This window comes from Chanodichthys erythropterus, chromosome 22, assembly GCF_024489055.1.
Source record: "Chanodichthys erythropterus isolate Z2021 chromosome 22, ASM2448905v1, whole genome shotgun sequence".
In the NCBI taxonomy this organism is placed as follows: Eukaryota; Metazoa; Chordata; class Actinopteri; order Cypriniformes; family Xenocyprididae; genus Chanodichthys; species Chanodichthys erythropterus.
In genome coordinates, this window is record NC_090242.1 from 28,564,912 (window position 1) to 28,582,281 (window position 17,370).

General features: G+C 37.1%; 3 protein-coding genes across 5 annotated transcripts in view; 1 reads left to right on the forward strand and 2 right to left on the reverse strand.

The window, feature by feature from the left end:
- Positions 1-1,174, reverse strand: part of LOC137012084 (collagen alpha-1(XXIII) chain) — a 118,844-nt gene extending 117,670 nt beyond the window's left edge. Inside the window, exons 1-2 of the mRNA XM_067375118.1 lie at positions 637-1,174; positions 224-293 (exon numbers count right to left, since the gene is read on the reverse strand). Of these exons, the coding sequence (XP_067231219.1) occupies positions 224-293; positions 637-924 (358 nt within the window). The 5' untranslated portion in view covers positions 925-1,174. The remainder of the gene's footprint in view (positions 1-223; positions 294-636) is intronic.
- Positions 1,175-2,424: 1,250 nt separating this feature from the next.
- The window catches only part of clk4b (CDC-like kinase 4b), a 35,520-nt gene continuing 20,574 nt past the window's right edge, over positions 2,425-17,370 (reverse strand). Inside the window, exons 1-13 of one of the 3 annotated variants that reach the window (XM_067375128.1) lie at positions 11,819-11,950; positions 10,885-11,042; positions 7,196-7,415; positions 6,642-6,732; positions 6,289-6,355; positions 5,095-5,211; positions 4,836-5,002; positions 4,623-4,717; positions 3,803-3,932; positions 3,626-3,708; positions 3,436-3,515; positions 3,226-3,316; positions 2,425-2,740 (exon numbers count right to left, since the gene is read on the reverse strand). In XM_067375128.1, the coding sequence (XP_067231229.1) occupies positions 2,594-2,740; positions 3,226-3,316; positions 3,436-3,515; positions 3,626-3,708; positions 3,803-3,932; positions 4,623-4,717; positions 4,836-5,002; positions 5,095-5,211; positions 6,289-6,355; positions 6,642-6,732; positions 7,196-7,415; positions 10,885-11,042 (1,446 nt within the window). In that variant the 5' untranslated portion in view covers positions 11,819-11,950 and the 3' untranslated portion in view covers positions 2,425-2,593. Of the gene's footprint in view, positions 2,741-3,225; positions 3,317-3,435; positions 3,516-3,625; positions 3,709-3,802; positions 3,933-4,622; positions 4,718-4,835; positions 5,003-5,094; positions 5,212-6,288; positions 6,356-6,641; positions 6,733-7,195; positions 7,416-10,884; positions 11,043-11,818; positions 11,951-17,370 lie in introns of those variants that run through there. The other 2 variants (XM_067375129.1, XM_067375130.1) reach the window with 2 other exon arrangements.
- si:ch211-247j9.1 (rho GTPase-activating protein 24) overlaps positions 12,203-17,370 on the forward strand; it is a 22,611-nt gene continuing 17,443 nt past the window's right edge. Inside the window, exon 1 of the mRNA XM_067375120.1 lies at positions 12,203-14,310. The gene's annotated coding sequence lies outside the window, so the exon portion shown is untranslated. The remainder of the gene's footprint in view (positions 14,311-17,370) is intronic.

Here is a 17,370-nt window from a genome sequence, read left to right on the forward strand (position 1 = left end):
TGGTAGGATAAATTACAACTGAAGACAGATTCATAAAACAAGTCCCTATTGAGCTGAACATTCTTATCAATATCACATGCTAGCAAGTCACCTGCTGCATCATTTACTGACACAATTTGAGGCATAGTTCAGATTTTGAGATAAAAATAGAGTGGCTCAGTAGTTTTAGAGAAAGAAAAGAAACAAAACTAAAAGCATCTCAAATACTTGCAGAAGAACCAACCTGGAGGACACGAGCACTCTTGCGCTGCTTCTCGAGCTGTGCGAATTTTCGACTCTCCCTCTTTGAGTCTCTGAGAAAACAGATGTATATGATAAACACACACATATATATATATATATATATATATATATATATATATATATATATATATATATATATATATATACACACATTACTGATTTAAAATAGCACTGTATGGATAAAATCCGTAGAAAAACGGAAAAAGCATAGGCTACTGGTAATTTTTCGCCAGGACATTTTCTGTCAAGTTAAATTTTATTTAATACGGGGGTGGAAATCAATACGGGAAAATCCTTCATGTTATTTAGAGTTTATAGTATGAACAAATATTCTTCTTTTTATCCAGTGTTTATAAAAGTAGCCAAGAAATGTCAAAAACAGAGTCGCCTCACCTCTTGCACAAGTTTCTCTATCGCATCCCAAAGAGTCGCGTGCGCATCCAGTGTCGCGTGCACAGGTTGAATCACAGACAGTCTATCCATCTCCATAAGCTCAATTTTACGCTCAAGATGAGAAGTTTTGACGTTCATAAACAGACAAACTGCCACCGAAGACGCCGACAAAATAAAACATACGAGGGTTGTTAAGCAATGAAATATCTGCGATGTGTGATGATGTCCATTGCTGTTTGACGTCTTTGACACATCTTTTGATCCCCCAGTTGAATCCATTTTTGGCATTACGGTTATCTGACAAAATTATCCTTGTTCTTGAATCCTTTTTTGAAACACGAGTAGATATTTATTTCAGTAAAGTGGAGTTTGTGGCTTCGGCGTAACTGCGGCTGACAGGAGACGCTACGATGTGATGCACACTAGAAGAGAGCGTGAACTTCTGAGTCTGCTGCGCGAGACAAGCTGGTGGTCGCGCGCCTCTCTGTGCCTTGAGCGCAGGTTAAATTGTTTCCCTCTGAAGTGTGTCTCTCTCTAGTCAGCCCCTTTCTCGCTGCGGAACTACCGTAAACAAAACAATGTAACCGACAGTGTGCGAATTGTGCGCGCGCGCGTCTGTCTTCTCCCCTCCCCGACCCAAAGGTCAAAAGTCAAAACAAAAGGTTGGCGGGGGGTCTTAAGTGCGTTACTGTAAGTATATGTATCAATATTTTCAACATTCAAGTTTTCAAACATTTCAGTAACCACAAAAGTGAGATTAGGCTACAAGTCAGGATGTGCTAATATAAGGTGAACTAAATATTTACCATTTTATTATAACCACACATCACAAATATAAACAAAAACACAACAAAACTATAGCCTACTGCACTACACCATGGAGTTGAAATTGACGATTCTTATTTTTAATGGAATATTCCATTATTATAAATTATTTATTCGTGCAGAATGTACTTTTTTTTCCATTAATGAGCGAGTAGCCTACATTTAAAACCTACGTCATGTCCTTTAATAAAGAAGATAAATTGCGACTACAATTTTCTTTATAGTTAAATCTTCATCCTTCAACACTGCAAAAATGTATAACCAAATATTTGAAGTATGTTGAAAGATATTTCGTAAATGCTATTCATCTTTTCTGTTATTTGTTTGTGATTATGTTGGCTAATTACTAAACATGACCATCCGCAACTAACTTGTAAATTTATGCTTCAACCGCTAGAGGTCCAAAAGATGTTACCTCACTGCACAATGTGACAAAATACAATTTGGCTTGCGCAAAACCAACTTCAAAAGGATATAGATAAAATGCACTTATGATGCGTTGTGTCCAAAATACCGTAAACTCACATTCTAATATGGAACGAAAGAGTCAAAGTAAGACAGCAAACCACATTACATGACACTTTAAATGTCGAATTAGTGGTTTATTGCACAAAATCTTTTTATCCGTCCGTAATAAAGAACACATATCGGAGTTGCAGCCAAGATATTTAGCTTTATATCTTGCGAAATCTCAAGATTTTCTCCACATGATGCCCATATGCTGTCCGAAGTTACATAAACACTAACGAAAAGACTGCAGAACTAGAAGAGCATATGCAAGAACAAGCCCTATTGTGCCATCTGCAGGAGAGACATTGTATTATCAGTCCATTTTTCTATTGCCCAATGATGGATAAATGTTAATAAAAAATGCACTGCAATACACTGCAAATGCTCTGATGTTCAGTCCACTATTATCAACAATAAGAATGACAAAATAAATAGACACAAGTGGTGTGCATTCAAAGCATTCAAGTTTAATTTGCCAAAAGTACAGAGGAATTTGGCCCGCATATTCAAAATGAAAATAAATACGGACAGAGGTAATGAAGCAGGCAGTCTTAAAGCAGACTGATACAGTCAGCAGCAGTCTCCCTGGGAGCAGTAATGTTCACTCGATGTCGCCTCCAAGTCACTTTCTCCCTTTTCGTAACGGATTGAAAAAGGGATGTGCGATGGCCTGCTCCAGGGTGATTCGTTTAGATGAATCGTACTCCATCATCTTCTGCAGCAGGTCAAAAAGCAGCTCATGCTCCGGAGTTTTAGAGGACATGTATTGCTGAGTAAGGAGCAAAGATTCAACTAGATTATTTTTAACTCGGCAACCCAAACAGCAATATGTCTGTTACATACTGGCATCAATGCATCTATAAAAGCAGTAGTTCAAAAGCAGTAGTCCACAAGACTAAGTATTAAACATGCACAGTAATTACTGGGGGGAAATTAAACACTACTGGAATTTAGTACAGAAAAACAACCATCAATTCAGAGAAAAACATGCAGTGTTTTCATTCCAAATCCTCTAACATTTTGCATGTGCATATAAATAGCACAAATCGATCAAAAAAACAACTTTGAGGCTAATATATATGTATATATATATATATATATATATATATATATTATATTATACAAAATGGTTTACAGGATAAAAAAAAAACAAAAAACTAATAGTCAGTACTATTAGCCTAGCATCATAATAAAATCAAGATTTTGGGATTTGGGAATTTAGTAGTTTAGTAGTCAGTCTACATTGATCTTTACCTTTAGAGGTTTACAGTGTTTCCTCACGTATCTCCCTGCTGAGCTGTGCTCGTCCCAGTCCAGTTTGTCATGATGCACATAGCGCCGCTTCCTGAAAATGACGTGCAGTCATGCATCAGTCAAAGACAGATCGCATAAATCCAAAAGCATCTTCAAACACATAATAAACTTGCATTTAGAAACACACTAGTCTCGTGTTACAATACGCACCTGGTTTTCTGGAGTAGGTGTGTAGGTATGGGGCCTAAAACCTTTTCCATCATGGCCAGATGCTCCTTACTGTCATGAGTCTGAAAAGAACAAGTTTCTGTAAGTATGCTGCATTTAAAAAAAAAAAAAAAAAAAATCATGCTACAAGGCATTTGGTACAATAATAACGATTGTACGCAAAACATCATACCTGAAATAATGTTAATCCCAGGTAGAACTCAATCAGGATGCAGCCCAAACTCCAAACATCACATGCCTGGTTCCAGCCCAGTTCTGCCAGCAGAGATCAACATTTAGCAAATTACAAAATCATGGCCACATTATCGTGGATTAACCAACAGCATAAAGAATAGTACAAATGGTTCACCCAATATAACTTCTGGAGCTCTGTAGTGGCGGGTTGACACCACAGAGGTGTGATGCTCGTGGTCATAGGTAGCATTGCCAAAGTCCACCACTTTCACATCCAACCTCTTCAAAGTCCTCTCATCTCGCTTCTGTAACATAATGAACTTTAGTGTCAGTATCCCCTCCTCATTATAAACCAACACTTATGTTCTTACAGACATAACACTAATGTTCAAAATGTCAGGGTTTGTAAGAATTTATGTTTCTGAAGAAGTCTCTTACGCTCCCTAAAACTGCATTTATATGCAGTTTGCACATTCTAATATGATGATATGCTAATAAGCTCCTTTCTTACTATTATCAATGTTCAAAACAGTAGTGCTGGTTAAAATTCTTGAGAAACAGTGATACATTTTTTTTTTTTCCAGGATACTTTGATGAATAGAAAGTTCAATAGAATTTATTTGAAATAGAAAATCAAAAGAATTTATTTGAAATAGAAATCTTTTTAACATTATAAATGTATTTACTAGAGAACTAAGGAACTGTGAACACTGGATAACTTTCCTGTGGTAAATTGTTTTTCTTCACCCTTTTGATTGACAGGATATAATCAGCCCTGATCATTGGCTGTTTTTAAACAATCAGCCGATAAAGATAATATAACAACAGCTTTTATCGGTGATACATGAGTGCATCTTTAGTATTTACTGTCACTTCTCATCAATTTAATACACCATTGCTGAATAAAAGTTTTAATTTCTTTCAAAAACAAATAATCTTACTGGACCCCAAAATTTTTATCTGTAATTTGCATCTGTTATAATGGAATTACTCACCATCTTGGAGTTATATTTAATGTCGTAGTTGGAGTCCACAAAGAGAATGTTTTCAGGCTTAAGGTCGGTGTGCGTCAACTTATTACGATGCAGAACTGATGGAAACAAGGTGAATAATAAAGTGTCTTATTATTATGAAATGGATTTAGTGGTTTATCACTCTTACAAAATGGTGCTCATCATTGATGCATAGAGAGAAACATCTATACTCACAGCGCACGGCTCTAAATATCTGATCTGCCATGAATCTGATCTGGTTCAGTGAGAAGGGCATGAATCCATTCTCCTTCAGGAAGTCGTATGTGCTCAATCCCAGCAGCTCAAACACTATGCAGACGTGGCCGTGGTGATCGAACCAGTCTAGCATCCGGACACAAGCACTGCAAAGTCACAGAGCTAAGTTATTACACTGCTCTATCGGAAAACTTCTGTCAATTTCCAAAGTATTTCTACCTTGAAGTCAAATACTCACAATCTTTTTTCATCATCAAGCGAATTTATCCGCTCAAGCACATCAACTTCTGACATGGCTGCCTCACGGTAGCGGTCAATATTTTTGATGATCTTCAAAGCCACTCGTGTGCTACCTCTGCAAACAAAAGCACACTAGGTATGCTAACGTGCATTTTTGTTAATCTGAAATCAAACTGGGTTCATTCGTATTCTAAAAGTTTTATATGAAGCCTATACTTTGAATTCATGTTTACATGAGCATTTATGTATTACGAACAAAGTTCAGTGTATGCACAGTGCCCCAGCCACTACATTCAGAACTGGAGAAAGCAACCGTGAGTGCAATATGGACAAAAAAAAAATAGTATCAAGATTTTTTGATCAATATTGCGATTTCGATTTTAATCACGATTTTGAAACAATATTTCCTTATACATGTCTATCAGTTTTTGGAAGCCCGCTTTTTTGACAATATTTGCAGCCACCATATCTTTGCATAAATGAAACGTGACGTGTCATGATGCCTCTCAGAAAGTCTTTACATATGTTGTGCAGTTCATAAATGCCTGTATTATCGTATTGTTGTCGCTATATTATTGTACTTGTTCACCTGGTTCGAATGTAAACGTGCTAGACGGACGTCGTTAACCAGTGCCCGCATCTTTTGCAGCATCAACGTGAAAAAAGTTCAACTTTTAAAGAAAACAAGCATCCACCACAGACCTTTGTGAATGACACCTTCTTTTAAAAAAAGAAAAGCCACGATCAAAATTAAAGCTAGAGACTGACATTGTGATTTTATTACAATTTTAATTAAATCGCACAGCCCTACTAGTCAGAAAAGCTTATTAGCTAATACTTGTTCTGTTTTCTCCACTGTCTAGTTATGGTGTAAATATACATGTTTTAACTTTTTACAAATGTGTATATGTAAACATATTATTACAAGGTATTCTTGAATCCAATTCAGAAGATAATCATATTCAAGTATTTACATACTTAGTTTTGATCCTATTATTTCAGCCCTACATCACCCCTTTCAATCAGATTGAGCTCAATCATTGAGGTGTTTGCATGAAGGCTTTTAAATTCAGCTGAGCCATCAATCCAATTACTAACCAATTAGTTTGGTGCAAGTAAATGTAGCAAATGTTAAAAGAAAAAATTATGACAGACATGTCCTGTATGACAAAGAAGTCAGAATCTGGCTTACTTTGAGTGGTCGAGGCACTCCACCACTTTTCCAAAGGCTCCTTCGCCCAGAGTCCCTACAATCTCATCTATAAACAGGATAAAGAAGCAGTCATAAGTAAGGCTTTGTGACTGAATGATACAACATACAAAAGCACAGATTTTACAGTACTTAACAAGCTCATTCCAGTTATATCATATTCATTGAGTATAAAAGTCTGTGCCAAATTAAAGTTTCACACATGAAAGTTACATTCTAAGTGGTTAATATTAGAAGTCTTCAAAGGTCCCCTTATAACCCCAAGTGTAGGCTGAATTGTCCCACTAATAGACACAGAACAGACAGTTATATAGAGAAAGGTTTGTGTTCTATACATCTTGCTCTTAGCATGTCTCCATTGTGATAGACCAGGTGACCCTCCTCATCATCCTCAATACTCTTGGTTCTTTTCCTGCGATGACTTCTCTGGAGTACATCATCACCACCATCAAACACCAGTCAGAATCAGGCCCGTACGCATCATTCATTCATTCAGCGAGGGGGGGTTGATGAAGGGGGGTGAGTGATTCGGACCCCCACGCCAGGCCACGGCGGCAGCAGCAAATTCAAATTCATCGCCAAGCAACGGCACAGGGCCACCATAGTGTGTGTTACAGAAGAAAGACATGGCAACACATTTTCAGACAAGAAACAACTTTCTTTTGAAGTGCAGCTAATTCTGTTCATGACCCTCAACCAATCAACAAATAGCCATTTCTGCAACCAATGAGTGAAGATCAAGTGAAAAAAAAAAAAAAAAAGTCAACTGATTCCTTGACCACCTCACTGCAAGTATACAGCGGATGGTTACTATGGTAAATCTGGACTTTAGAAACATTAACAAATGCATCAGCTCAAGTAAAAATAAACAGAATGACAAGTCGTTTACCGAGTTTGAGCAGGGACTGGGGTGGCGTGAACGTTGTCGCTCCCTGCTGCTGTGCCGACTCCGTCCGCTACGTGCAGATGACTGGCTGAAATGGTTGCCGTTTTTCTCCCTCTCCGTCTCACTGACCGGGTCCACCTGACCCTTATAATTGCCATGCTCCTGACTGGCCTCTTTGGCCCTGCGCTCTCGGTACTCCAGCCTCTTTGAGCTAATGTGAGACCTGACAATAACAAAAATCACTGAGGAAGACGACATAGCTCTACAATGGCAATGAGATTTTGACAGCTAAATTTACAAGCGGCTTTCACTTTGCTGCAATTTATTGACCCTTTCAGCAGGGGATAAGGAATGTTGAATCGTGTTATGCTGGGTGCTGAAAGCATCAAGTGTCTTCTCAAAAGAGTTCAAGAACAAGCTATACTTAGAAAGAGCCACAGAAACAAGCTCTGAGAGAGCAGTTATGAGTGAAAGCGATGCTTTAACCTGTCAATGTTGCAGCAGTAAATCTTATAGGAGGATGCCTGAGCGTTGTGTTTGATTTTGAACTTGTGATCCAAACCACAGCTGTCAGCCTATAGTAAAGTAGCAGAACATTCTGTGTAACAGCAACTTAGGACTTACACTAGGCATGGTTGCCTTGTACCGTACCCTGGTGCAATTGTCCCCCCTTCCCCACTGGTCTGCACTCACACTGCACGTAACTTTCCAAGCCGGAGCCACTAGTCATTTATGATGCAACTTCTTGTTTTCAAGAAAACAGGATAAAATGCATTTTCACTAATAGACTGCTTAATAGATTTATGACTTTGCAGGAATTTGCAGCTTTACTCTTAAGCAACAATTCCTGTTCATAAGGTGAGAACCTTACATAATGTTAGAAATGTAAATATAATCAAATTAATTAATTGAATTAATTGAAAAGTGTACTATACAAGTAGCAATAATAAGATGTTTGCTGTAATAATGATGACAGTACAGTACAAGAGTAGCAGCTGTCGAACCGCACCCGAGCCCACCTCTTCAAACGGGCCAGGGCACGGTTCAGTGAACCACACCTGGGCGCAGTATGGAGAGATCACACTAGTCAAACAAACCAGACTTTGGGGGTTAAACATGCTCGGGCACGGTTCAGATCACCCTTAAAGCCTTCCTGACAACGAAATTAACAGACCATAATTTTTTTTTTTAAAGAATATTAGATGCACACTGCATAGTTTCTGCTTTAGAAAAATAAATGTAAGGCCCGTTTACAACAAGAATGATGAATATAATGCTAAAGATACCTATAAAGTTAACATTTTTTCTAATTCTTTGATCATAATGGCATCCACCTAGGGCTGCCCCCTAATAGTCGCCCATCATCCACCGACTCAGAAAATGGTGGTTTATTAATAAACAATTAAAATGTCTCCTTGTAAAATGTTTAGTTTAAAATGTTTAAAAGTTTTAAAATGTTAAGTTTAGAATACAATGAACCAATTAGAACCCAATTTAGGTCAGATAGCTGCTAATGGTGGATATTTTGATGAATCGAAAATTTAAGTTTTTCTATGTATAAACTGTTTATGTAATAAAATATGTTTTCGTAGTTTGTGTTGTCCCTTATCAGTGCAAAATTATTACAAATTAAAAAGGATTCATGCCAATATAGTCCAAAACCCCACTTTTCTAGGGCGTTTCCAAACTTTTGGAGGGCAGTGTATTACGTAAGAAATAACTGAGGATGGGCCGTTGAATTCTTAGAAAAATAACGCACACACGAGGTGGTAAAGCTGTAACATCTCAGGTTTGCATTATTTTCTAAGAATTCAACGGCCCGGAGTCAATTATTCCGCTTATACTACGGTTACCAGACCTCAAGACACTGTTCCAATGTTGAATTTCAAGACATTTGTCAGGTTTTTGTCCTTAAAACGCTCTTGTGTGTGGGACTAATTTCTTACGCATCTCATCCCATGCCTCTGTTGCTAATTCCAAAACGCCATTTCAGAACTAGTAACGGAGGCTTGAGCCTTGATAGCAGACTGATGAGTCATGTATCTTTTAAGTTGCTAAACTATTTTACTGCTTAATTCGTCAAAGCAGCACAGACAAAACGTTTCTGTGCGAGTGTGTGTCTATACTATACAGTATGTGTGTACATTTGAAAGAGAGAGAGAGTGTGAGAGAGTATGTGCTTTCACAATAAAGCGCATTTTGTGGCAAAAACCATGAAAATAATTTGTTGTTTTCATCCTATTGTTTACTATATTTATTTGCTTGGTCGGTGTCGATGTGGGTTGTTTCATTTTTTGTGGTTGTAGGCTGTAGGACCTATTGAAATAACTGAAATCATTTGGAGAAGTGATATGGAACTGCAATGCGGTCAAGACCTGCCTAGAACTACTTTAGCTGTGCGTTTATATAAAAATACTTAGAACACCTTAGAACGTTGGACAAACAATCAGATTTGAGCATTCAGCGTAGTATAAGCCTATATATTAAACGCTCATTATGATTTAGTATTCTCCTCAGTATATTTAAGTAATTCAATTAATATTAACATGTGATTAATCGACTAATGGCTTAAATGAATGTTTAATAGTCCACTAGAAACATTTGTAGTCGGGGACAGCGCTTCATCCACCACAGCTAAAACGACAGGAACAATACTGTTGGAATCACTTTCAGAACAAATTTTTATCTTTCTTTAGACTGAGCTTTTATAGTCACAATAAAACGAAGGTAACAACAGATATTTTCTTCCATATTTTGATGTATATCCGAGAGTAAATGTCAGGCGGGCACTTGCTTCAATGCATCAGTTGTTTATTGGATTTTAACGTGATTTTAGCATGGTTTAAGCAGACTAAATGATTGGAGAAGCCCAGGATACATCACCAGAGAGGTCATTTTCACAAGAAGATCCAGTTATGACATTTTTTGAACAAATTAAATATACACATTAGTTTACAATAAGGTATATAAAATGCATTTCATGCCAACTTTAAAGTCGTGGACGGCAAAACACTTATAGTAAAACATAACGTTAATGAGCGCTTCACCGGTGTGGTACTAAAATAGTTATCATTCTTGGAGTGAACAAGCCTTTACAAGCTCTCAGTTTGCATTTCAAATAGCCTGGGCAGGTCAAATGAAAACCAATGAAATGGCTTTAACCGTATTAACCCCTCTAAAAAAACAACATTTCCATGTTTGTTCTAGTTGTTTTGATTTGTTAAAAGTTAAGCTGAACAGTTAAATCAATGTTAACAAATATTACATATATATATTGTAGATATATAAAATATATATTGTAGATGTACATATTATAATATCTTATTTACAAGCAATGAAACCAATTCGGTTTAGTGGCAGCATTATGGAAAGACACATAAAGCTTCATAATCATAAATTTTGAAATAAATCCCTCTTGCGGTCTTAATGACAGAAGGATTTGACATCAGCAGGATTCTCTGAATTGCAAGCACAGATCAGGAGCCTCTGACAGGCCTGATTACAGCACTTGTCACCCTGACAGTTTGTCTTTGAATCCAAGAACACGCTACACTACATCATGTAAGGCACTGCAAACATGCAGGATAAGTCAACAACAAATCAAAGTCCATAAAGTCAGTTGTAATGGAAAGAAAATTAAAGCCCATATTCTAAATTAATTCCATATTTTACCATGAATAAGTCTGTTTTACCTCTCGTATGTTCTGTAGTGATGGGTTCGCCCGGGCTGCCGCTCTCTTTCCCCGCTTGCCGAGCTGCGCTTCGGTCTCTTGTGCACTTCCACTCTCTCCTCCCAGCTATACTCCGCGATCCAGCCATCCGGCGACCGCATCCGCTTAGATCGCCGCATCTGACCACACCAGAATAGAAAAAAAGGTCCAAGTCATAAAAATGATGACAGGGAAACAGTATCCCAGGACATTCCCTACACCCCGCTGGGTTGTAAAATTCAAGACAGCCGAGGTGATGCCAGCTCTCCGCTCCAAATCTAGTTATTGAATTTCATGAGTCGGGTTGTTGCACTTGTTTTGGCTTGTTAAAGGTTAAGCTGAACTGTTTACCATGCGTGCAGCGTCAACGGATATTGCATAGCTTATTTACAGGAGATTAAACACCACCAATTAGATTTAGTTAACATTACTCTAAATTAAGGAACACTTAGCCCAGCACACTGAACGCAATGTCCCGCAGTAAACGCTTGTGAAGTAACTTACATGCAGAAATGCATGTGATGTCTATAAAATCAAACGGTTGTTTGTGTACAGTAGTAGTCGAACTTTCATTTTTGGTTGCCTGGCGACAAAGAGCTAATCTCCCCCGCGCGTTAGCCACCGCCCTTCAGCCTCGAATGTAAACAAACCTACTCGAGTTACAACGCCAGGCGACTGTGCACTTAAGTTACTTGATTAATAAGTTAGTGGTCAGAACGCCCGAACTGTGAATTATTCATCAAAACACAACGCTTCAAACATTCAAATGAGTGTTTTCTTGGGCGGCTAGCCAGTTAGCATTCAGGCAAACGCAAGGCACTATTTAAACTTTATGCCACCACCGCAGCCTCGAGGTAATTAATAAACGTGTCAAAGAAAGTCTTATGCTACATACTTAAATTTAAAATTAACTCACCTTTCACCCTCTACTTTCAAATTGTGAAATAAGACACTTTGCTTTCCAGACTGAACTCCGTCGGCCACTGTTTATGACTTCCGCTTTACATTAAAGGACCGCTTCCGGTGGCGAGGAGTTCTGGGTGAACACTCAACAAAGCACAAGTCTTCATCTCATCTTATAGAGTGAGTCTGGCGATTTCATTTAAAGATTTTGTTTATTATTATCCGAGACTTTGTCTCAAGAGATGTTGTCTCAGATAAATAAAGTTTGATAAATAAAAATTTGAATTTACCTGCTAATTTAGCTGATGATTATTATTTTAACTGCTATATAAAAACAATCCCAGAGCAGAGCAACCTGAAATTACTATTTTAAATGTATTTTTGTTAGTTTAATCAAACATTAGGATGTCTTTGTGTCAACTTTGTCCAACTCTTCTATATTTTTTAATTTATACACAAAACAAGATTGAGGAATACAACTTTTAATCTAGTTATTATTATTGATATATTCTGTATTCACCAGTGAAAGGACATAATCATATTCATAATCAGTTGTCAAAAGTCTTACATTTATATTGTTACTCGTCACTTCACAGTTTAAATAAACACAAATGAACACAATATTGTATAATTCATCTTATGTTCTTATGCCAGATTCTGTAGACCTCTAGCGGTCCATGAAGGAACTACAGTGGGTCCGATGAGAAGATATAGGCCAAAAACAGAGATAATTTTTTTTAAAGAGTGTTAAGAGATTTCCAACAAAAAAAAAGAAAAAAAAAAAGAAAAAAAAAAAAAGAGAATGATCTTGTATTCAGTACAACATTTTTATTTAATGTGATTTAATTAGTGGATACCTGGGAATGGGGAATGATCGAGATTCTGGGTCTTTGAAACCCCAGGATTAAAGAAATCCCTGATTCTGGTGAGAATAATTAGAACATGTCTTTCTACTTGTCACCATCTATAGATGGCTTACTTTGTGCCTGATTTATTAACTTAAGTGATCGCGCAGCCACTGGTCACAGGAAATCTGATTAGTCCCTATGGAATACTAAATTTGTGAGGCATGGTAATAAAACCTCCTAAAGCTCCCAACAACACTCCCTTTAATGTGAAAGTCAGTGTTTTAACATAGTGATCATTTCATTAGGACATGAACTAATGAAGACTCATCTAAAATGAAAAGGCCTGTTTTCTCCAGTAAAAGAGCCCTCTTTTTTAGTGTCAGATGACATCACCTTGTCATGTCCTTATGGAATAATTTAATCGTTAAGTTTCACCTTCTCTGTTCGCACTCACCTTGACTGAAAAATGAAAAAGAGCTATAAATACTTTCTAGAGCTATAAATATACTTTCTCCTCAAATATCTAGTTGACATTTTACTGCAGTATTTCGCCACATTATGCAGTTTTTAACCCTTAATACTTAACCGCCTGACTTTTATCCCCATATCTTACATTTGTAAGATTTACTGCATAGAAAATGTTTTGAGGTTGATCTAATTTTGGCTCTGGCATATATCGATCTGTAACTTAACTTTGTATTATGTAATAATATCTAAGGTTTTTGTGGGAATTGTGGACACAAATTAATGTTTATAGGTTAATTGAGTGAAATCATTTAAATAAAATTCATAGTGTTGATATCATGACATATCCTCAATTAAATATATTAAATATTCATATACCTGTATATAAGTCATAGTATAAATGTACCTTTCAAGTGAGTCTCTTTTTCTAGATTTGTATTTTCTCTCTAAATCGTCAATAGTTGCTGATTTAGTGATATACACACACACACACACACACACACAAAACCATCATGATTTACATGCTATAAAAAGTAAATGCTAAACTAAATATTTACATGTGTATCTAAATATTTCACATATTTATATAAATAAATGTACAATTTAAATGTTCTCTTCAGTCAATAGTAACCTGTCATGTGTCATTTTATTCTTAAAACTGTAGACAGCAGTTTTGTTTTCTAAATGAAACATTATAAACTGGATTAAGGAATCTATGATTTGTACATTACATGCAAAAGATAAATAGATAAATTGTTATAATAACTTGGTGAGAACAGATTTAGCACAGTTTCAGGTTGCATTTTGTTCTCTTGTTGGCAGTGTCAGATGAAGTGACTGACAGATTTACATTTGTATCTTATCAGTGATTATTTAAGCAAAGCAAAAGCTTCTATGTAGATTAAAAACGAGGGCTGTGCACTCTCAAGTTTCCTATACTGCCTTCCATTTCAATTCCAGTAAAAAGATGAACCTGTCGTGAGATGAATTGTGTGCGTGCATGCGAAGGAGTCCTAGTGTGTAACTTGTGTGTCTGACAAGTTTCATTTTCAGAAGAGCCTTTGCTCAGCACAAAAACGTGTATCGTGCATATTGACACAAGAGGAGTGAAAAGCTCTTAGTGATAATTGGAACTGCCCAGCCACTGTGCAGCAGGGGTCAGAGCGGAGAAACCAGAGGCCGAATTCAAAAGGTGTGTGCCAGAATTCTTTTTATACATTCCAATTGGTTTGCAGCAGTCAGAAAGTCATTTCCAGCAAGACATGATCGGCAAAAGAGAAATCTGATAATGCAGATTTGACTCATACTTGTTTCTGCCAGTTCATCATTAGCTATGGTATTGAATAGTGCTGCAGGAATGAGTCCTAAAACCTGGAAATAAGTTAGCATTTTTGAACTTCTGGCTCCATTTTCTCAAAGTCAGTGGGGGTTTTGAATGGATTTTTGGTTAAATGCCTAAAATAAACTGTGTTTAACACAAAGCATGTTTTATTCAATGACACAAAATGCATCATTAATACCCCCTTGCAGGGCTGGATTAATAATCATACCGGGCATTTTCCTGGTGGGCCGATGCACTTTGGGGCCGATACAAGAGTTTTCTCTCTTGTTTTTTTTTTTTGCCAAGGACTGGCCTATCATGTAGGGACATCAGCCCATTTGTTTGTGTAATATACAGTATAATATATGTGTGCGTGCAATAGTGTTAGATATACAGTACTCAGTGTAATTGAGTACACCCCCTTTGAAAAGTAAAATTTTAAACAATTTCAATGAACACAATTTCCAAAAGGTTGACAAGACTTTAAAGTTTAAAGGTCCCGTTTTTCGTGTTTTTTGAAGCTTTGATTGTGTTTATAGTGTGCAATATAACATGTGTTCATGTTTCGCGTGTAAAAAAAACACAATATTTTTCACATAATTTACTTATCTATATACCGCTGTTTCCACTGTCATAAAAACGGGCTGATGAATTCCTTGTTCTATGAAGTCCCTCCTTCAGAAATATGTATGAGTTCTGATTGTGCCAGCGGTTCCTGTGTTGTGATTCGACAACAGCTTAGCGCTCCTTGCCCGCAAAGGTCACGCCTCTTACCATAACGTGGAGATGCACGCGCTCAGTTTTATTGTAAACATGTCTTTAATTTTACCCTATCAATTTGAGCCGGAATCAGACCCGGTGATTGGACTGCGGGATGAAAATAACAGCGTTTCGACGACATGGCGACAAACACACTCTACAAATGCAACTTTTGTGTATTCCTGTGGGTGGAGGTTATGGTGCGTTCAAGTCATGTCGGAAAGATCGTATTTACGAGCAGAACCGACATGAACGCCACCATAATGTCGTAAATACCAGTGGGAAGCTCGTAATTTTCTTTAAGCTCCGATCTGTACGAGTTGGGGGCGTGTCAGTCAGAAACATAGCGAAATACCACAATACCTGCAGGTATTTAGCAGTGACATTGTCAGGCTTTTCTATTTACAACGAAGTAAGCTGATTCCCAGCTAAAAATATGATAGCATCACAGTATAAAAATGTAATATGTAACAATAAAGTTTACAATGGCTTCATAAATGAATTAAAAAACATAAAAAAGCAACATACAACTAATGCACACAAGTGCTATTTTGTGTAATTCATTTAGAGAAGGCACACCGCCATTATACTCCGAGGAAAGTGACTTGAACGCACCTACCGTCGTACACACGACTTCCCACCTCGTAAATACGAACTTCCCAAGAGGACTTGAACGCACCATCAGTCAAAAAACTGTTTTAGTGATGTCATTAAAGAAGGAAGTAGAGGGATGTAGTCCAAACTGGCCGTTCGATGTAGGCGACTTCTGTTAAATAAAATATCTCGCTTGGCATTGAACTTTGAGCTTTAAAATTTTACAGATTTTATTTATACTCTAACAACAACATTACACACTAACTAAAGTTTGCAACATGGGATTACGAAGAACGGGACCTTTTATATAACATCTGTTTAACTTATAACATGAAAGTAAGGTTAATAATATAACTTAGAGAACAAAATGTTCAGTTTTACTTAAATTAGGTTGATGAAAAATGAGTACACCCCACTGAAAGTCTCTGGAGCAAAGCCAAATTTTAAACTACAAATGTCTAATTTAACAAGAATTCAACCACAGGTGAGTTTAATTATTCATTACACAGGTGTCCAGCAGACAGTTGACTATAAAAGGGTATTAAAACCCCTTCCCATTTCATGCTGTCAGCAATGGCACCACATGGAAGAGAAATGTCACAAGACCTGAGAAAGAATCATTTCTTTACACCAGAAAGGTGAAGACTACAAGAAGATCAGCACAGCTTTACTTATCAGTCAAAATACTGTAGCAAAAGTGGTACAAAAAATTTAAAAAAGATGGAACTGCAACCATCTCACAGAGACGTCCAGGTTGTCCAAGTTAAGATAAATGTTTTTGGAACTGATGGCTTCAAAACTGTATGGCATCACAAAGGTGAGGAATACAAAGAAAAATGCATGGTGCCTACAGTGAAACATGGTGGTGGCAGAGTCCTTATGTGGGGCTGCATGAGTGCTGCTGGTGTCGGGAGCTGCATTTCATTGATGGCATCATGAATTCACACATGAATACTGCTCTATACTGAAAGAAAAGATGCTACCATCACTCCATGCCCTTGGTCGTCATGCACTTTTCCAACATGACAATGATCATAAACACACATCTAAGGTCACTGTTGGATTCCTGAAGAAGAACAGGGTGAAAGTGATTCAGTGGCTCCTGATCTGAACCCAATTGAACACCTATGGGGAATTCTGAAGAGACAAGTTGAGCATCACACTCCATCAAGCATCCAGTCTCTAAAAGAGGTCATTCTTGAAGAATGGAAAAGATAGATGCTGCAAAATGTCACCAACTTGTTCATTCTATGCCTAGAAGACTTGGTGCTGTCATTAAAAATCATGGAAGCCATACAAAGTAGATGTAGTAGTTTTTGTTGTGGGGTGTACTCATTTTTGCATCACCCGAATTTGAGTAAAACTGAAAAATGTGTAATCTAAGTTAAATTATTAACTTTACTTTCAAGTTATAAGTTAAACAAATGTCATACTAAACTTAGTCTTGTCAACATTTTGGAAATTGTTTTTGTGTTCATTGAGATATTGTTTAAAATGTTACTTTTCAAAGGGGGTGTACTCATTTTCACTGAGCTCTGTAAATAATAGTTATTTCAATATGTATCCATAAATATAGAT